The 21,017-nt window shown below is 36.8% G+C and overlaps 1 protein-coding gene across 3 annotated transcripts in view; it reads left to right on the top strand.

The window, feature by feature from the left end:
* Nucleotides 1-21,017, top strand: part of KMT2E (lysine methyltransferase 2E (inactive)) — a 56,922-nt gene that overhangs the window by 28,132 nt on the left and 7,773 nt on the right. For all 3 annotated transcript variants that reach the window (XM_063396908.1, XM_063396906.1, XM_063396907.1), the window contains 15 exons: nt 3,936-4,108; nt 5,117-5,155; nt 6,759-6,971; nt 8,389-8,519; nt 9,604-9,721; nt 9,866-9,975; nt 10,824-11,085; nt 12,904-13,002; nt 13,744-13,908; nt 14,875-15,183; nt 16,999-17,253; nt 17,431-17,575; nt 18,287-18,540; nt 18,687-18,743; nt 19,699-20,262. In XM_063396908.1, coding sequence (XP_063252978.1) covers nt 3,936-4,108; nt 5,117-5,155; nt 6,759-6,971; nt 8,389-8,519; nt 9,604-9,721; nt 9,866-9,975; nt 10,824-11,085; nt 12,904-13,002; nt 13,744-13,908; nt 14,875-15,183; nt 16,999-17,253; nt 17,431-17,575; nt 18,287-18,540; nt 18,687-18,743; nt 19,699-20,262 — 2,894 coding nt within the window. The remainder of the gene's footprint in view (nt 1-3,935; nt 4,109-5,116; nt 5,156-6,758; nt 6,972-8,388; nt 8,520-9,603; nt 9,722-9,865; nt 9,976-10,823; nt 11,086-12,903; nt 13,003-13,743; nt 13,909-14,874; nt 15,184-16,998; nt 17,254-17,430; nt 17,576-18,286; nt 18,541-18,686; nt 18,744-19,698; nt 20,263-21,017) is intronic.

Raw genomic sequence — 21,017 nt, 5'->3', positions numbered from 1 at the left:
TTGTAGTTCCCACATGTTTTATTAATGGTTTTCAGTACTGTGGGGTTTTTGTAGCAGTACAGAATAGTTCAATGTGTAGAACAGTGTTCAAGTTTCTTAATAAGCAATGTTGCTTTTATAATTAACTCCATTGACTAAGGTGGTGAAAATAGGGTGGAAAAGTCTTAAGTTTCTTCTTCTGGGATGAGAGAGGGTTTCTAAGTCTACTTTCATTCTGGAAGAAAGTTTCAAGAAGAAATAGTAATTCTTACATGTTGGATGTAGATTGGGTGTGGCTCTGGGTTTGTTTGGACAATGGCAAAAGTTGCTAAACCAAGTTAATATGATGTAGGTAGTAATGATGTTCTGAGGGGCTTTTGCCCTTGGTGACCAAGGTGGTGTGTAGTGCAAGTACCCATTTCTGTCTATGTATTTTATGCAAGTAGTTCTTATACCTGTTCACAGGATTTCAAAACTCATCTGGCCCAGCTTGTCAGGAGTTCTGTCTGGCCATTACCAAAGTGTGTTGTAGAATTCTTGGTTGACAGCTGGTACTTCAAGCTCTATTACAAAAGTAATAACTTGGGAGGAGGTCATCCTCTTAAATGTAACATATTTTACTTCCAGATCGCGTTTCTTAAGTAGAAGAGTATGTATGTGTATTTTAAAATTTCTTTTCAAAGTACTGTGTAGACATGATCCTGCTGCCCACTTCATGTGGCTTCAGAAAGTCTGTGGTGTGTGGCACAACTGTGCTTCTTGGTGCAGTTGACACTTGGTGTTGTCTCATACCAAGTTGCCTAAAGTCCCTTAAAGGCATTAATGACCTACTTACAAACCACAATCTTCTTTTTTTGCCTGTTTTCATTTTAACAAAACTAAGCTTATTATATACAGTTTTGGTTGACCTATTAGGCCAACCAAATTTAAATTTTAAAAATTTTTAGAAATAAGAATTATTTTTGCTGATTCTATTAAAATGGTAGAACAAGTAGATTTATAACTCCTTTGGAGTTAAAGAGTTTACTGAGCGGGCTGATAATACTGTGAGGTTGAACTTGAGTTTTCATAATGAATAGGGGAAGTTGATGATCTGAGCTATTTAAATAATCTCTTGGGATTTCTAGGCACACTGTCTGATCATTTACTGTAAACTTAAGGGAAGAGAGATTAAAAGTCTTTGGAGTAGCTGATGAGCTCTTACCTTCAGAGTTAATGTTTAACCCTCCTCAGTCTTGATGATTAGTATTCTAAATCTGTTGTATGCATTCCATAGGAAATGAAATATTAAATGGTAAAGTAAAAATATCAAAACAGTTAGAAAGGCAAATTCTGGTTCTCTCTAATCTAAAATGTGGTCAAAGTGCAGTATTGATACAGATTGATTTATAATACATAACTTGAATGTCTGTGCTTACACCTCTTAATTTCCATTTAGCTTGGGTGAATGCACTTTATGTTGACTGCTGTACAGTTCAATTGGACTTAGTGATTTTGGGTATAAACTGTGTGAGATATTAGTGAAATGGACAATTTTCACAGATTATTTCAAGTGAGAAAAGCAAAAGTGGTGTCAATTTGAATGGATCTTTTCAATGTTTTAGATACTCAACAGTATCTAAAGAATCAGAATGTTACTTTAAGCTTAATTATTAGTAATTTACAGGTCTTCGATAAAAGGTAAGACTGCATAATTTGGGATGCTCTTTGATGAGTAAGTCTGTATATATAGGGCTTTTCACTTAGCTGTGAGAATTCTTTAATGTTTTTTGTTGTAAAGATCTCTAAAGAGTTACTGGCTTAGCTGTGTTTCATCCAAAGGTAAACAGTGGGGAGAAGGTAATAGATCAGTTGGTTTGCTTCAAGAAAAGAGCTTTTAATTGACCATTTCACATGATAGAAAATTGTGTGTTAAGCTTTTATGTGTAACCACATCACCTTTTTTTCTGGCAACATTTTTAGCCCATTGTTCTGGGGCCTGTGGTTGTATGAGATGCTGTTGATTTTTGTTTTTCTGGTATGAAAATCCAGTTCTGGTGCAGCTTACTGTGCAGTGGGTTGCCTACCTTGGTTCAGTGAAGTGAGCACCTTTGTTAAGCTGTACTCAGTTGTATACTGGATGTTTTGGGTTTGATTGGTGGGTGGGTTCATTTGGGTTTTTTTTTTTTAAGATACAGTATCTGGATGTATAACTTACACAAGGATGTTGCTTTAAGCTGTTTGGTCTTCAAATTGATGCTGTGGAGATCACTTGCTGTTTATGGGTAAACGAATCTGGGCCTATAACTTGTGAAATTTGGGGAGTTTGTATCTTGTTTCTGATATGCAAACTCAAGATCTCCCCTTAGGTGCTTTACCAAGACTCTTCAAAGTGAAAGCAGGTTATGTAGGTTAGGAGGGAGTGTCTCAAACAACTCCAAGTAATTATATGTTGAGGTAATAATTACCTCAGTTGAGGTAATTATTCTTTACAGTAAGTTAGAGCACAGTGTAGACAACAATACTGAAATGTTACTTCCCTGAGGAAGACAGTGTTTTGTGGGGTTTGGCGCAAGGGGGAGAGGTGTGTGGCTGTGATGTCATGATTCTGTAGCACTAATGTATGGGCTACAGACACTGACGATTTTAAGTCTCTATTCTGGGTTTCTGTTTCTCAGGCACTGGTTATTCTGCTGTTCATTCTTCTTTGATTAGACATTTATTCTTTCTGTGTGATTTTTATGTGCATTTAGAAAATACTGGCAGCAGAGATGTAAACAAATTCAGAAAACATCATCAATTCCTAATTTATGAAGTATAATTATGTGCCCAGTAAGGTGTTCAAAAGAATAACCAAGGTGGTAAAATCGGATTGTTTGCTATCCACAGAAGAATCCTGTTAAGGAATGTTGTGAGCAGGAAAAATCCAGAGTAACCAGTAGCTGGAGTTCTTTATTTAGTAAAGAAGGTTTTGAGAATTAGGACTTTTGAGTACAGTGATTAAAGCAACGTCCTTCTGAGATCAGAAGGAATGTTTTCTCTGCTCTCATACTGGGTATTTGTACAGCCTGCTTCTGTGCTGTATGAGAAAGTTTTGCTTAGTGTGAAGTGCATTTACTGAAAGTAGAATATTTGGAAAAGCTCCTAAATTCTGAGAAGCCTGTACTGAGCACATACAAACAGCAGTCTCTTATCTGTATGCAACATCTCTCTTCCAATCCTCCCCATCCTTCACAGCCTTTCATCTTGACAGAACTAGGGTAATCCTGTTTCAGGTCAGGATATGTGTTTGTCTGACACAAATGCTGATCTGTGCTAAATTTCAGGCTTTGGCCTTTAGGTCTGTGAGAGCACAGCACAAAGAGAAAGTATCTGGCAGTTTGTGTCTGATTGTCTCTTTTCCTGAGTAGTGCAATGTTACTGTTATGGGATTTTGAGTATAAAAAGCTTTTGGCTAAATTGAAGTATTAACCCTGAGAAAGGCACTTGACAGAGCAAATTGCAGCTGAAATAGTTGATTGACTTATATGTGATTAATTAATAGAGCTTCACAAGAAATGCTGATCAGTCATTAGTTTTAATCCCTTCTAGAGTACAGTCATCTGAGAGAATTCAAACACCATATTACAAGTAAAAGCTGTATATAAGTGAATGAGTTAACAGAACTTTTTTTTTGTTTTACCTTTTTTGTTCTGATTCTGTTTTTGCTTAAAGTGGAATATGGTCATCAATTCCATTCAGAGAATGGAATTTAATCTGGTACATTTTTCTTACTTTGTATTACAAACCTCTCTTAATTACCAGTTTCTCATTGGTGCTTCATTTTCATGCTGTTGCAACTGTTGGTGAATTTTGCATATGAGTGCTTGGAGCATTTGTCAGTATGAATTTTTGTGTTTTGAAAGCAGATGTAGAGTAACTAGTGAGTGTTCTTTCTGCAGTACTTGATTATTTACAGAATATTCTTTGTTTTAAAGATGGGGACACCAGTGCAACAGAGAGTGGTGATGAGGTTCCTGTGGAACTGTATACTGCTTATCAACATACACCAACGACAATTACTTTAACTGCTACAAGAGTTACAAAAGTCAATGATAAGAAGAGGAAAAAAAGTGGAGAGAAAGAACAGAACATAGCAAAATGTAAAAAAGTAAGTGAATGTAATTTCTCTTATTACTTTGTGTTATAAATTATAGCTATGTGACATTTCTTACCGAGAGACACTGATTTAAAAAGCAGGCTATTTTACTACCTGGTTTTGGATTGAAATGTATTACTCTGCAGTAAACTATAGTCTTCCTGAGTGCCTGACCCCCATGACTCTTCCTTATTTCAAATTAATATATCCTGCCTGGGCAAGTTCAGGTTTATAATTGAGGCAGAATCTCACCACAGGAATTGCATTTGTTGGACCATTTGAAATAGAGGTGGTGCAGAACAAGCTTGGGAATATCCAAAGAAGAGTTCCTCGGAAGTCTTCATTTCTGGTGCTTTTAAGTACAGAAATGTTTGCCATCAACTGTCCTGATGTGACTCCATTTATTGGAGCAGAAATTGTGTGGAAGTGTGCTGTCAGGAAGTTAGCTGCTAAACTAATTAGAGAAAAAAATACTGACATCATACTGTTTAGCTACAGATGTATAAACAGTATAGATGTGAAGACAAAATGTTTGTGAAGAAATAAAGTACATGGAACTTCCTAAACAAGTGGTTTTCATAGTTAATTTCATTAGTTTGGATGAGAACTTTCTCCTTTAAATCTTGAAAGTCAGAATAAGTTATTGATATCTTTTTGGAAATCTTTAGTAAAGTGTTGCCTTTTGATTGAGCAATTCTCAATACAAATCTGTTGCTGTAATTTTTCTGTTACCTTTGATATTTTGGCTTGGATTCTGAAATTCTGGAGAGTCAAATTGTAATGTGAGAGAAAGGTAGAGGTACCTGACTACTGTGCACTTAGGTTGGAATGCTGAATTGGTTTTTAAAACACATTTTGTGAGATGTAACCTCTTACTGTCTTAGGTTTAGGTATAGGTTTGTTCTGTTGATTTCACCTTGCATGTTTAATTGAAAAGTTGTTAACTCATTAATAGGTTTTCAATTCCTTAAGAGATTTTGTATTTCCTCCGGTGAATATGAATATCTAATTTTATTTCAGGCATTTCGAGAAGGATCCAGGAAATCTTCAAGAGTAAAGGTAATGTGATTTTGTTTGGATTTTGTTTCAGACCTTAGCTGTATGTGACATAAATAATAAGCATCAAGAGTATCATTGGGGCTATACACTAAGCACTACAATATTCTCTTCTTGGTAACTAATATATTACATATGCATCACAGTGATTTTAAATTAAGGTATGAGCACTGTATCTTTGTCCTGCAAAATTACCTGAAATAATTAGTGCAGATTTTTATTTCAAGAGCCAGGGGATTAATTTGGGCTCATGTGTGCTATGCAAAGAGTAAAATAGAGTGAACACCTCATTTGAACTTAGTGGCTCCAGCTTTTCGTAACTATTAACCAGTGAAATAAAGAAATGGTTATATTGGATTTGAAGGCTAAGTTGGGGTTCTGCTCTTGTCAAACGTCCATCTACACCTGGTGGGATCTTGTATATCTGGCAGGATTTTAATCACTGATACTGGCGTAGTCTGAGGGAATCATATTGGGGTGTCTGTTTTGTAAGATTTAAGTGTTACAGCAGTCTTTAAATTCTCTGTGACATAAAAATGTGCATGATGTGAGAACTAGGTATTTCCATAGTTCATTCATTCTTGGTATATATAAAAACAAGTGGGATGCAATTTATGCCTTAGATGTGTAAAATGTGCCTTGTGAACAGTGAAGGCAGAATTGGGGAAGAAAAATCTCTAATTTTGTGGGGTTTTTTAATACAATGCTTGTAAGGTTCCATTGTTTTTTCATGGTTGTCTTAGCATCACACCTTTGATCTGCTGTTTGTGTGTATGGTTTTCTTCATGCACAAAAGAAATGTAAACAGGTAATTTGAATTGCTGAACTACTTGTGTTTTATTAATGTTTAATAGTGTCTCTGCTCAGGTGGATAGAAAAGGGAGCGTTGGCTGGCTGCTGCTGTCCGTAAGGAGCTTTGGTTGGCTGCAGCCTGGCTGCTGCTTGTGAGGTCTGGAGGTACAATGGCACTTTCTTTAAAAGTGAAAGGATCTGAAGCACTGCAGAAGAAAATTGTATAGAGAGGAGCAGCTAAGGAGAGAAAAAGTTTTATGTGCAAAGCCTGTAACATTAGAGTCACAACCTTCACATAGCAGGTGTACTGTTAGTAAAGTTTAGCAAGTTATGCAGCAGAAGAAAAGATACCGCATGATCTTTGAAGCTGAAAGGGGAAAATCAAGTCTGTGTATTTCAGGATAAAAGCTGGAGTTCTCTATATTTGCATATGTTCACAAAAGTTGAGTGGGCAGGGAGATTTGACCCTCCAATTCCTGCACTTAGATTCGTGATGCAGTGCAGCTGTGGGAGGAAACAGTGTCACTCTCCATTCTCATCCCACTAAGAGCAGGAATCACTGTTGAGGAGGGAAAGTATTCCTGAACTTGCGTGATACTTACTAAATAATAAACTTTGTGAAAGGACAAATGTAACGGGACTTAATTTAACTCAGCATTTTTAAGTAATACAAAGTTTCATACCAGACTTGCTAAAAAACCCCAAACAGTAAATCAGTGGCATACCTTGGCTTATCATTTTGTGTCTTGTAGAATTTTTCCTTTTCTTTTAATATCTTATCTTCTAATATCTGGTCACTTACTTCAATTTTTAGGGCTCAGCTCCAGAGATTGATCCTACTGACAGTTCAAACTTCGGATGGGAAACTAAAATCAAGGCATGGATGGATCGTTATGAAGAAGCAAATAATAACCAGTACAGTGAAGGTGTCCAGAGGGAGGCACAAAAAATAGCTCTCAGATTAGGCAATGGAAATGACAAAAAAGAAGTCAGCACTAGCAGTCTGATTTTCAAACCTCCGGTAGAGGTAATGAGCTGTGCATTATTGTGTTACTGCACGCTGTGTTTGTGCCATGACATCAGATACCTTAAAAAAACCCCAACCAACCCAAAAACCCCAAACAAACAAACAAAAATAAACACAGGAAAAAAATTCCACAAAAAAAGGGACCTCATATTCACTTCCTGTTCCTTGTCTCAGTGGATCTGAGCATCAGAATTTCAACACATTTTTCAGAATTTGTAACTGATTTTTGTGTATTCTGTACCACCCTGGTTATGTTTACATTTGCATATCATTTATCCCAAGAAGTAGCTAGGTGTTAGTCTCAGTGTGAACATTGGGTTGCCCTTAGACTGGCTCTTGACACACACTCAGCTTTAGTCAACTTTGCTGCTGTTTCTCTGTGAGGGATACCTGGAGTGGTTAGAGGAAAAGAATCAATGAAACTGAATTTATTTTTCCCCCTACTATGTGTATCAAGATGTTCATTGTCTGCGTTTTTCTTAAGGTATGGTAAGTGTTCTGGATGTTCATGGGTGGTGTTTCTGATACTGATTTTTTTTTTTTAACTCGTGGTCCTGTAATTTCTAGTGTATGAAGAAGTTGTACAATGCCTTACTAGCCTTACTTACCAGTAACTTATGAGGTACTTAAAGGCTTAAAATCAGAGCCATGTAAAAGAAATTTTGAAAAGAAAAGATATTTTGTAGCAGAAATCATGAGAAGTAGTTACTGTAGCAGATTAATGGAAGCATCTTTGCTTCTTTTTCTCAAAGACCATCATGGCATATGGGACACCCTCCTTAGAGGAATATCCCTACTTACAGAGCCTTTTGCCTACATAGAGGCTACTTCCTTTTTGATTGGTGATGACAGTTATGAGAGGTGTGAGTTCACTAATTGCCAGGGTATGTATTGGTTTTTAATTAAAGCCATCCTTCCATCTAAAGGTATCAAATGAATTTGGAAACTCTCAGGATTCTTTTTCTTTTTTCAATTATTATGTTATTTCCCTGTTCTGTTTTTCCTTGAACAAATTGTGAATGTGGTTTTATGTCTGCATGTTTTGTTTTGTTAAAAGGAATTGAAGCCTTTTGAAAGTGTTGTGCAAAACAATGCAGCAGCTCATCCTAGTCATGGTGAGAGTTAAGTGCACTTAAGGCTTTAGTATTGGAATTGTGAGAACATGAGTATGCTGGTTTTCAGCCAAGTCCTGGAGAACTAGGACCACAGCATTCCTTGTATCTAAATTGATAACTAGTAGCATCACTAGGAGAGCAGGACAGCTTGGTCAGTTCAGTCTGGAGGTTTATTACAAAGAGGAGGAGCTTTGATAGTTCATATAAAATTGTTTAATAGTTGTGAAACTATGATCTGCTGTAAATAATAATGGAAAAGTAGAAGAAAGTGAAAATTCATAAATGAATCTATGTCTTTACAGAGTTATGTGCAAAAAAACAAGAAAATTTTAAAGGCCGTTAAAGACTTGCCTCCTGATGCACTTATTATTGAATACAGAGGAAAGTTCATGCTGAGAGAGCAATTTGAAGCTAATGGATATTTCTTTAAAAGGTTGGTTCATTTCTAATGTTTCAGTAAAATAATTGTTAAACTGGTGTTTGCCAAACTGTTGTTTTAAGTACAGTGGGATCTTAGTTACAAGCAGTGTCTTGTATTTTACTTTGTCTGATTAAAAATAATGACAGCTGGAAGCTTTTCTGTTCTTTTCTCTTCTGGATATCTTGACAGATTTGTTCAGGAGCTAGTTTTCTCTTTTTTGTTCCTCCCTGATTACAGGATCCCTGCATGCTCAGCTGGGGAGCTGGGCACCTTAAACCAGGAAATAGGCAGGTTCTTCCATCCTAAACTAATTCATATATTAATGGTAAAGGCTTTATCTTTTGTGAGAGAAATTGATTTCAAGTCCCTGAGGCTGAGAATGGAATTGGACACAGGGCAGCTTGGGGCCATTTTACTGCCAGAGTTCTCTGGTTAGTTTACTGAGCTGTGAGTGTGTGACTGCTTCCTTTTTCCTGTGGTTTGGTTTCAGCGCTGCCACTTACTGCATGAGCAGACTTACTTGGGAATTTGCAGAAAGCCAGTTGGAGGAGGTGGAGCACACAGCTTTTGCTCAGTAAAAATAGAAGGGTTCCTTGGCACTTGGAGTAGCAGAACTTAAAGCATGACTTCACAAAGTATTGGGAGGCCCCTTTCCTTCAGAAGGGTTGGTGCTAGTGATGCTGCAGGTATTAGGCAGGAGTGTGGTGGTCTTAGTTTTTTAAAAAATTATTCTGTGTGGCATATAAACTTCTGAGTTTCATTTTTGGGCCTGTCATAAGAAAAGTTTAAGAAATTTGAAATACATGAACTGTGTGTCTTCCACGTCTAGTGCTTGCTCTGTTAGTGTTCTCCCTTTAGATCCTATGCAGATGATACAGGGCTGCAACTTCATCTTGAGGTATGCTGAGAATATTTTGGGGGACTGTACCTGTTAAAATCATGAAGCTTAAATATAAACTTGTCATTCTTAGATTAACCTCTAAATTTGATGTATTGTGCCAAACATCATGTTGCAAAGTTGACTGATAAGAACAATAAACACTATTTAGCATCTTCAAAAATTGTGAAATTCCTGGTTTTCTTGTGTGTTTTTCAGGCCATACCCATTTGTTTTGTTTTATTCCAAATTCCATGGGCTAGAAATGTGTGTTGATGCAAGGACTTTTGGAAATGAAGCTCGATTTATCCGGCGTTCGTGTACACCAAATGCAGAGGTGAGCACATTGAGAAAGTTAAGTTTATTTACTTAGGAATGTTCTTTTCCTTGAGATTCTTGATAACTTGAGCAGTTCCTACAATTTTTATGCAAGCACTTGAAAGTGATTCATGATAATATAATAATATTCTCTTGACTATAGGTGAGGCATGTAATTGAAGATGGAACAATTCATCTTTATATTTACTCCATCCATAATATTCCAAAGGGAGCAGAGATTACCATAGCGTTTGATTTTGATTATGGAAATTGGTAAGTGTTTCAGAATGCTGTTCTAAAATACATCCAATGCTCATGAAGTTACCGTGCAATTCAGAATGGCTTTGGTTTTAGCATTTAGCATTTACTTTGTTGCATGTTTTAATAACACAAGGCTCTTTAGGCACTGTATTTACAATGAACAGTGGTGCATGGGCAGAGTTGTATATTTTTATTACTGCATTTCTGTGGCGTGCTCTTAAGCCAGCTGGGATGCATTGCTGCCCAGTGCTGCTGTTGTGACTTGACCTGAACTGTGTATGACCACAGAGTACGTGTGGGAATCACCATTGGTTCAGACTATCTCAAGATACTCAGCACTGTTAAGGGTAGACATACTCCTCCTGAAAATATGCTGACAGCCCCTTTCAGTTGAATGTGTTTGAATAACGTTTCCTGTGTATCCAAGTGGAGCTTAAAATTGTGCAAAGTGACTCGGAGTTTGGTGTGTTCCTGCAGTAAATTGTGTCCGCTATCTTTTGCATATAAAATGAATTCTCTGACTTCCATGCATCTGTTTGTTTTGTGTTGGTTGTATTTCCACCCAGGGTTATATTCAGGTTTTAGATGTAGCTTCTTTCAAGCAGAATACTAACCATGAATTTAAAAGAATGCTATGTGGCAAAGCTAAAGAAGCCAAAATTTCAATTAATCAGTGGAAAAGGGTTTTGAATTACAGTAGTGTTGTATATTGTGGTGAAAACTTGAGTCACCTGCATTTTAATGTGGTTGGTTTGCATTATAGCAGATGTTTAATGTGAAATACCACTGATTTAGTACTAAAAGGTCTCATTGCTGTACAACCTAATCAAATATGCCTTTTTGCATATAATTACTTGCAGTAAATACAAAGTGGATTGTGCTTGCCTCAAAGAAAATCCTGAGTGTCCAGTCCTCAGACGTTCCGAGCCTACAGAAAACATCAATACTGGATATGAAACTAGAAGGAAAAAGGGAAAGAAAGAGAAAGATGTTTCAAGAGAAAAGGAGACTCAAAATCAGAACATCACATTGGATTGTGAAGGAGCAGCCACCAAAATGAAAATTGCAGATAATAAACAGAGGAAGCTCTCTCCCCTCAGGCTGTCCATTTCTAATAATCAGGTACTGACACAAAGATGCTCAGAAATAAAAGCTTTCAAATACAGATACTCTCCTTTTATAGCTACTAAAGGAATGTCAACAAGTCACTGAAAAGCAATGTGGAGGTTTATCAAAAGTCAGGAGGATGGATAAGCTGTTTAGAATTTTATATATTATTTTCAGTTTTCCTTAATATTCTGTTGTAATTAAAGATATATTGGACTTTTTTCCTCGGAATGTCTTTGTGACTCTGATGTGAAGGCCTCATGTCATGGTTTCAGGTTTCCAGTCCATCCTGAAGTGCCTTTTGGTTAGTTTGCCCATGTTACTCAGAAGTATTTTAACATAGCAGTACGCAGCCCTTCAAACAGAACTCAAACCCAGAATACTGAGTGTTGACTGCAGCTCCGTTTTCAATGGAGCTCTGCAGCTCCATGTTTATTGAGCTGGGAGGAGGAAAGTGTTTTGAAACTAAATGTGTAGGTAATATGGTAAAGCTACCTGGTAATGTACTGGGATAGTAAATTCTAAATTAGATTTTTTTTAATATGTCAGTTTGAAAGAACTATTGGGAGGAGTCCGTGACATAAATCATTAATTTTGTGGAGCAGCTATTAAAGAGAACTGTTTCATGTGATCAGATTGTTACCTTAGTAACTGTCTATATTTCTTCATTTTGAGGGTGGTGGTGATGATCTTTTTTATATATGATGGTTTTTGGTGATGGTTTAGGGGCAGGGAAAAGGGAGTTATTCTTGGAAGGAGAAATTCCTGGTTCTTATAACATCATTTTAGGACTCAAGAAAATAAGGTAAAAATAAGCATACTGACATCCAGGTTTCCTAAGATGATAAATTGTTCTGGTGTGTTAGTAGCTAAACAGCTTAAAAATGCCTGGAAGTGCAGAAGGCATGCATGTGACTTGCAAGTTATGGTCTCCAGAGAGGTAGTATTTAAACTTTCTAATCTTAAGGGAATTTTGTGTTTTGTGGTATGTTTTCAAGAAGTGATAGCTGGTATATGGAATCTTCTCCTGATCTTTTAATATATAGTGCTTATATATATAAGTAATATATAGTGCTTCTATAGAACAGTCACAGGAGAGCTTGTTTCACCAAACTGAAGAGAAGGAATTATGGGAAGAAAAAAGCTGTTAAAAGTACATTTTCCCATACACTTTTTTTTATGTAGAATCATATATATTACCCCAGGAAAAAAACCTACTAATTGCCTGCTTTCTATGTTTAGATATGTATTTTAAGACAAAATCTTTGTTTAATCCTTTATGTAAAAGTGAAATTGCATATAGGACTAGTGAACACTTAGTTTCAAAGTTACACTTTCATGCTTGCTTTTTCTTTCAAAACAGAAAACCATTGTTGGTTAGGTAACTTCTGTGTTTCCATATGATATGGCACTGTCTAGATTGTAGACTGAGTGTTTAAATGGAAAATGTGACTTCAGCTGAATACATTTCTGAGCTGAGAAAAACTTCTGTGTAATTGATAACATCTACTTTGGCATTCATCCTATTTCACTAAAACTATTTTTTGTGGATGTATAATATAAAGCTCCAAACTATTTAACTGATTATAAAGTGGTTAGAGCAGTGGCCATTGTTGGTGTCCAGAAGTTTCCTTGGTTTCCAAGGTTTAATTCTGATACTGCTTTTTGCTTGGTGGGATGAGGGAGTGGGGATGGAGCACTTCCATCCTGATTTGTTGATTCGATTTATTCTGATGTAGTGATCTGAGAACTCTTAGTTCTGTGTAGCTTTTAGTTCACTCTAGTTTGCAAGAGGAGTAGAACTTCTGTAAAACAGTCATTTTCATCTTCCAGGAGCCAGATTTTATTGATGATATAGAAGAAAAAACTCCCATTAGCAATGAAGTAGAAATGGAATCAGAGGAGCAGATTGCAGAAAGGAAGAGGAAGATGGTAAGTTGGGAAGCAAGTAGCTGCCTGAAAGGCATCATTAAGGCTTAGTGACACCTGCTCTTCCCATGCTAATTGCTGCCTTTTTGTGCACTTGTACAATCTGAGCATGTGCAGCATCAGATCCTTACATGAACTTACCCTTAAAACGCAAGGCTTGCTATTTGAGAACAGTTCATCTGGGTTCATCACTGCATTCTGACAAAAGTCTGCTTTTATCTTCAATTGCATATGATTTTTTTGTGTCCTGAGATGATTTCTGCCATGCCTGTTTTAGATCTAATTATTTGCTCTTTATTATTGCTAGTTATTTGTAGTGGCCATTTTTATAGATAGCATTGGGAATCAAGATTTTCCCCTATTTTATTTGAATTCACTACTTAAATAGAAAGTCTCAGAAACGCTTATTTTCAGATTTTGGTAGAACAGTGTTAATAAAAGTAGCATCTTAAACTGCGCTTTTATTTTTTCAAGTATTCAAAAAATGAAGCAAGTTCTTAAATCCAGAGTAGGATTCTCTTGTTTGGCAGGCTGGTATGGATGCAAGCCTTTCTTCAGAAGTCTGGTTTTTGCAGTGCTTGTAACGTGTCCCTTTAATCTGAGCTGCTGAACTTGATCTTCATGTCAGATATATGTTGAACATGTTTTGAAGTACTTAAAAAAAACCAGGATAAAGTGACTGCCTATTTGTATATATGAAAGATTATGCCTTAAACTGACCATGATTATTGTTAAATCCATCAGACAAGAGAAGAACGGAAAATGGAAGCTATCCTGCAAGCGTTTGCCAGACTAGAAAAAAGAGAAAAAAGAAGAGAACAGGCTTTGGAAAGAATCAGCACAGCAAAAACGGAGGTGAAATCAGAATGCAAGGAAACACAGATTCTCAATGATGCTGAATTTATTCAGGTAGTTATCTGAAGCTTTACTTTAAGGCAAGCTTTTAACATTGCATATTTTGAGCTGCATGTTAAGATGAATTAATTTTTTTCCCTCTGAACTCACATATAAATGACCAAAATCTGTGTGGTTTTTTGACATTATATTTTATTAGCTCCTGATTTTTTTTCCACATAAGATACATATAGAGTTCTTCAATGAAGAACTTCAGTTACATGAGTTTATGCAAACGTGCACACTTCAGCTGTGTAATTCAGTCTGTCTTTGAAGTTCAGGACAGAAGCATTTATCAGTGTTCACTTCAACTATAGGAGGTGACTGTCCTTAGGCACCCTCTGTAACCAGTGGAGAATAATTTGTTTTCTCAGTGGGTTTTTCAGGAAGACATAGTATTATAGTCTTTGTTATTTTAAAGGAAATGAGTTAGTAAAGTCTATTTTTTTTGAGTTCTTGCAGATGATACTTAATGTTTTGTAAAAAGTTTTTAACTCTGTAGTTAATGGATGCTTCTTAGCCTGCCAATACTCATACAGTGATTCTCAGTCCAGGTTGTTTCCCTGAGCTGTGTATGTCAGCATTCTCTGAAGTACCTTTTGTGACAAAGCTAAACACATAGTAAACTATAAATTGCAAAAAGAATGTTGGACTGAAAGACATTGTGATATAAGCATTTGATTTCTAGTTTATGGATGAATGAATGTCAGTTCTTACACAAATCTGCCATGATCTGACTGGTGATGGGTGTGTGTGAACACTGCTGAGGATACAGCACATGCTTGGGAGGAAACTACAGGAAATCCTGTCATTTGCCTTCAGGAAGGAGGGAAGTAGTGTATTCTGACAACAGAAATGAGATGGAGACTTTTTGGACCTGTAAAAGAAGAGGGAACTGACAGGGTTTTTTTTCTTCTAAGAAAGATAAGTAGCACTAGGTGTGTATGGGATGTGTTTTACTAGACTGCTGTCCTGTTCCAGGAACCGGCAAAAGAAGAAACGGCCACCAAGCCCACCCCAGCCAAAGTTAATAGAGCTAAACAGAGGAAAAGCTTCTCCCGGAGCAGAACTCACATCGGACAGCAGCGCAGGCGGCACAGGACCGTCAGCATGTGTTCAGATATCCAGCCCTCCTCCCCTGATGTGGAAGTAACTTCACAGCACAACGAAACCGAGAATGCAGCACTGGTAGCTGAGCCTGAAACGGAAACTGTTGTTACAGAAATGGTTACTGAAACAGAAGCTCCAGCACTTAGTAAATGCCCTACTAAGTATCCCAAAACAAAGAAGGTAAGTCTCCTGTGGGATGGGGAAAAGATGGAACTTAACAGAATTTGTAAAAAATTATAGGCTGCTTCATCAGTATGCAACCGCATGTATAGTTTTTTAAAATGTTCATTCATTTCTTGAAAAATCACCATTGTATAGCCACTCACTGGTAGTAGACTAAAATATGTGTAAAATCCTTTGGTGGAAGTTACTTTGGAGTTAAGATACTTCCAAAACACATCTTCAGAGCAATTTTGGAACAAAATGCTTTCAGAATGGCTTGAAATAATACACATAACGAAAACATAATTAAAGCTGATTTTAAAGAAAAATCCAAGGAAATAAAAGTTGCCTTTCTTTTGTTTGTTCATTGTATGCTTTAGATAGCAAACATTATCTCCAAGGAAATCACTCATTTCTAGTACTTTTCAGATGTCTGTTCAGAAGTGAGTGGATCTAAACACCTCAAATGTGCATGTGCATGTCTGGAGGAAAAATTCTTTACTCTTTAATGCTTTGCTTTTAAATTTCTTTCCATTGGACTGCAGTGCAAAAAACTTGTACAAAATGGCACAGTATTAAAAGACACTCAGAAATCTTAAATCTGCAAGTGCAACTAAAGCAGCATAGCTTTCTGCTTTAAAATTCACAGAATGCTTTAAAAAGTATTTGTAGTGTGATTTACAAGAAGTCCTGAAAATCTTAATCAGTGGAGGAAAACAGGGAGGAAGTCATGGGTTAAAACTTCTTGTCAAAAGAAAAATAACAATTTCAAGATTTTTTTAATCTTAAACCCCAAAACATAATTTAGATTTTTTTAAAGGTACCTGAGTCATTCTGCAGCACACTGTTACATTCTTGTGATGGGGAACACTATTAGAACCTTTCTTTCTTTCCTGTTGCATAGGAGAAAAGAAGGAAGACATCCTTAATACTATGAAACAGCAAAAAAGTGCAGTAAAATCCAGGCTTCAGATACCTCTAAAATGTCTCTGCATTACACCTAGTGTACCCTAAGTGCAGAGCTCTTGCTTTAAAAATTAATTAAGTAAAGATAGATTTTTAAAAGACAATCTAAAAAAAAAGATATTATGATAATTTGTGTTAAAGCTTTAGTATCATATTCAATGTTGCATGTCCTTAATTTTGAATCACTGTAAAATTTCGGAGGTTAGTTTATCTGTTCATAGAAACTAAAATCTACTGGCATATTTTTAAAAAACACTGAACTAGCTAGGAAAGAATAGCCTTTTTAGACCAATGTGTCTTTGTATTAAATTACACCACATTTGCTGTTAGAATTGAACAGTCCAAAGCAGCTGCCTGACTTCTTGTTGACAGAGGCAGGGCCCTGACAGTATGGAAATCTGATGAGGGGTTTTTCTTTGACTTCCCTCTATTCATGTTAGACTATTTCTCCTCAGCCTGGGCGCTCAGGCACAAGTTTAGATTTTGTTTTAGAATTCTGTTACTAAATTGACATCCTAGATACAGTTGATCTGGACACTTGTATTGCTCAGTGAGAATTAAACACAAAACAACTAAGTGTAGTTTATAACAACAACAAAAATAACTAAACACCCCTGCCCCTCCCCCAAACTGGTGTGTAAGCAAATCTGTACTGATTTCTTCTGCTGTCCCCGTGGTTTTCTGAAACTGTCCTCATTCTGGTGAGGTCACCTCATTCTTACCAGGTGTTCTTCAGCCTGGAGCCTGGAAACAAATGTTTCTGGTTTGTGTAATAGTTGTCTAGATGAATAATTGAACTAAACACTTTTTAAAAGCCACTATTAAACACACTCATAAAACACTATTTGTTTTTCTCTCTCTGTTTAGCACTTGGTTAGCGAATGGTTAAGTGAAAAGAATGATAAAGCAGGGAAGCCTGCAGACACTCTCCCAGAAAGGCCTCTGCGCATAACCACCGACCCTGAAGTTCTGGCTACTCAGCTGAATTCCTTACCTGGGCTCACTTACAGTCCACACGTGTATTCAACTCCAAAGCACTATATCCGTTTTACTTCTCCATTCCTTTCAGAAAAGAGGAGGAAAAAAGAACCTGTGGAAAACATTACTGGCTCTTGTAAGAAGGTAATGCTTCCCTTCATTACTGTGTTCTATCCCATTTTAATTAAAAAGAAGTCTTTATTTACTAGCATAAATTCAGGCAGAAAAAAGGCTGTTTGGTAAACAAGTCATGTTACAAATTTTGAAAAGTTCATCATTAAAGTTTTAAGTCACTGATTGGAACTTCTTGTTGTGTTACAGCGTTGGTTGAAGCAGGCTTTGGAAGAAGAAAATTCAACAACAATTGATAGATTTAATTCACCATCACAAGAGAGATCGAGAAGTCCGGCCATCAACGGTGAACATAAAAGTCCTTTATTACTGAATGACAGCTGCTCCTTAACAGGTGTGAAACTTCTGTAAATACACTACATAAGAGCTCTGTTGAAATAGCTGATTGTGGGGCACTGTGTTTTTTAAAGTGATGAGTTGATGAAAATTCCAGGGGAGTTGGCATGTTTTCCTGATACTTGCTTTGAAAAAAAAATGCTTAGTTGCATAGTGGTTGGGACTTTTTTCCCCCTTTAATGTATATTGGATAAGAAACCATTACATTTTCTAGCATTTACAGTCAACAAAAGACTAATGGTTTTGGTATTAGTATTAAGGGGTCAGGTTATAAATTTAATTTTCTATGCTTTCTGTGTACATAGAACCCTTTAAAACTCGGTAGGCCAATGTAGCACACAGGGGAAAAGCTGTGTAATCTTGTAGGCATAATAGAAAATCAGAGCTCACTAAAACCACCTTTTAGCTGAACAGTCTTAAAAATGCATAGGAGTTGATTTTACCTTCTCTGGAGACGTAGACATTTCTTCCCAGCATCCTAGCACACAGAATTCAGTTACTGATGTAACTGTAGGTTTTTAGGAGTTTATTTTTCAGGAAAGCCTGTAGGCTGTTAAAAGTTCATCTCTCAGGAAGCCTGCCCTTCAGAGACTTTTTAGATCTTGGAATTCTTTAATTTGGAATTCACAATTTCATTACATAAAGTACTTAAACTGTAAGTGATTGTTACATCTAGAACTCTTGTAACTTTTCTCTGATTTTAACACAGATCTAACTACACCACTAAAGAAACGAAGACTGTATCAGCTGTTGGAGTCTGCTTTCTCAGAAACCTCCACACCTACTCCTTCTCCCTACGCCACACCAACCCATGCTGACATCACTGCCTCCGAACCATCGTTGTTTGCTACTCCTCCAAGGGTCAAAACAGAGGATGAAGCTTGTCGAAATGGTTACAAACCCGTATATTCACCAGTTACTCCTGTAACTCCATGTATACATGGAAATACCATGCACTTTGAGGTGAGATTTATGATGAATCGTTCAGAAAAAGAGTTCAGACATTGCAGTGTAAATCGGTATTTGTACTCCTGCTACAAAATGTGTTTGGGGAGGGATTTCTCTAGGAAAAAAATAAATTGACTTGCAATTTCTTCTTGTTTATTTAGAATATTTCCTCACCTGACAGTTCCCCAGAAATAAAAAGGCGAGCTTACAGTCAAGAGGTAAGGAAATTTGCAAGACCTGTGAATGGTATCTCAATTTCACCTGTATGGCTGTGCTGTTCTTAGTGAGTGCTTTTCACCAACCATTACAGGTTTCTGAGACTGTAAAGGGTAACTTCCCCATAGGTTTTACTTTCTTACTGCTTTATATTTCCACTTTACCTATTGTATTCTCTATTTCTGACTGGTTTCTCTCTGTATCACTTAAAAACCCTGATTTGGATCAGGATCAACTCCTGTAATGAAAAGGAGTAACTACTGCAATTGGTAGATAGGAACAGAAAGAGAAAGCTTTGCCTTCCAGGCTGTAGTTAGATTCAGATTAGCATTTCTCCTTGTTACCAGCATTTCTTAAGTGTTTTTGTTGGACCCTGTTATGCTCAAAGTGAGAGAGCAGAGCAGAAAGTCAGCATAGGTGATGGATTAGTTGAAGATAAGTGCTGTTGGAATATGCCTGGGTACTCCCAACCTGCAGGATGCATGTGTCCTGCTGTGGGGCTTCATCCTAAAATTTGGAAGTGTCTTGGAAAAACTTCTCCTTCCTTCTCCCTCTTTGACATAGGTGTTTTGACACTGAGGAAGATTGCTTTTATGTTGAAGCACATGATTTCTAGCTTCCTGGCCTGGGACTTGCTCCTCTTGAAGCTCCTCCTCTTCCTCTGCCAGTCATAAATAAAACCTGGCACTTAATGTTTATTTTTACTTTAGTTTATATACATTTTATTATATAATGTATATAAACTATTTATAATGTATAAAATATTATATATTTTATTTAACCTAATATTTGGGAATAGTAGAACTAAGTGTCTGGCTGTAGAATTGTTTCTTAAAAACAGATAAATTCATGGTACTGGAAGGCCTTTAATCCCATCATAAAGGCACATCTGAATGTCAAATAGTTGCAGGTTTGATGGAGTGTGAAAAAATAGTTACATGTTTTTTCTTCATGCAGGGTTACGACAGAACATCGATTCTAGCACTGAATTCTTTCAGAAATTCCAACCTGCCAGAAATGGGCCTGCAAGAAATAAAGACTATTGGATATTCTAGTCCAAGGAATAGGACTGATGTCACACGGCAATGCACTGGAGAAATGGAATCTGTGTCAGACCTCCAGCTGGGACTCGAAGTAATTGAGCAAAGTGCACTGCATAAAAACCTGGAAGCCCCCCCACATGATAGGACTGATTCAAACAGCCAACTAGAAACTGCTCATTGTGGACGGGGCACAATTTATTCTTCCTGGGTAAAAAGTCCTGACAGGACAGGTGTAAATTTCTCAATGAATTCTAATTTGAGGGACTTGACCCCTTCACATCAGTTGGAGGTAGGAGGTGGATTCAGAATAAGCGAGTCAAAGTGCCTGATTCAAGATGATGCAAGAGGCATGTTCATGGAAGCATCTGTTTTTTGTACTTCAGAAGATGGAATTGCACCTGGCTTTGGAAGGACTGTCAATAACGACAGTTTGATGGATGGAAATTGCACACCCCAGAACCCTCCACAAAAGAAAAAGGTTATAACTTTAAGAATCGTTTGGTCTGTCTTCCATTGTCTGATGATGATATTTCTATAACAGAAAGAATTCCACTGTAATAAAAACCAACTGATGGCTCATATTTACGTACTACAGTGTAGTAGACATTCAAGAGAAGTAACAAAGGGCAAAGAGCAAAGCTGCATAAAACCATTAGTAAATTTATTATTTCAACATAAAAGATACAAATTCTATTTCATATGAGTCTTAAATGAATTGCCCAATAAATAATTGCTTTTCAGTTTTGCAAATGGTTGCTTATGCCACCTGATGTTACAGTATTCTGTTACACAGAATATATACTAGCATCACAGGGACCATATACTGTGAACATCTGTTATGAATTACTGCAAGAAGTTGCAACAACAAATTTATGCTACTCAGATTTTAGTTAGAATTGCACAGAAATCCTTAGTTCCAAGAAGTATTTTTCTTGGCTTAATTTGATGGGGTTTTTGTTTGTTTGTTTTGTTTGTGTGGTTTTTTAAATATTGTTCAAAAAATAAGCACAGTCTAAATTTGCTGCTCTCATGAAACAATTCTTGTAGATGAGTGATGTAGTCATGGATAACTGGAAGCAGGATTGGAAGTTGCTTTGCCTATTTCTGAGACTGCACAGTACTGTCAGGTTGACTCCCTTTGCAGAAAGAATGACAAAGATGAGAGGCAGTGGTCTCCAGTGACCAGTTTAGCTGCTCTGTCTCATCACAGACTCCCGTAGTCTTTCTTGTTTG

The sequence above is a fragment of the Prinia subflava genome, chromosome 4 (assembly GCF_021018805.1).
Source record: "Prinia subflava isolate CZ2003 ecotype Zambia chromosome 4, Cam_Psub_1.2, whole genome shotgun sequence".
Taxonomy (NCBI): domain Eukaryota; kingdom Metazoa; phylum Chordata; class Aves; order Passeriformes; family Cisticolidae; genus Prinia; species Prinia subflava.
Note: the sequence above shows the minus strand (reverse complement) of the source record. Positions and strands in the feature narration are given on the sequence as shown.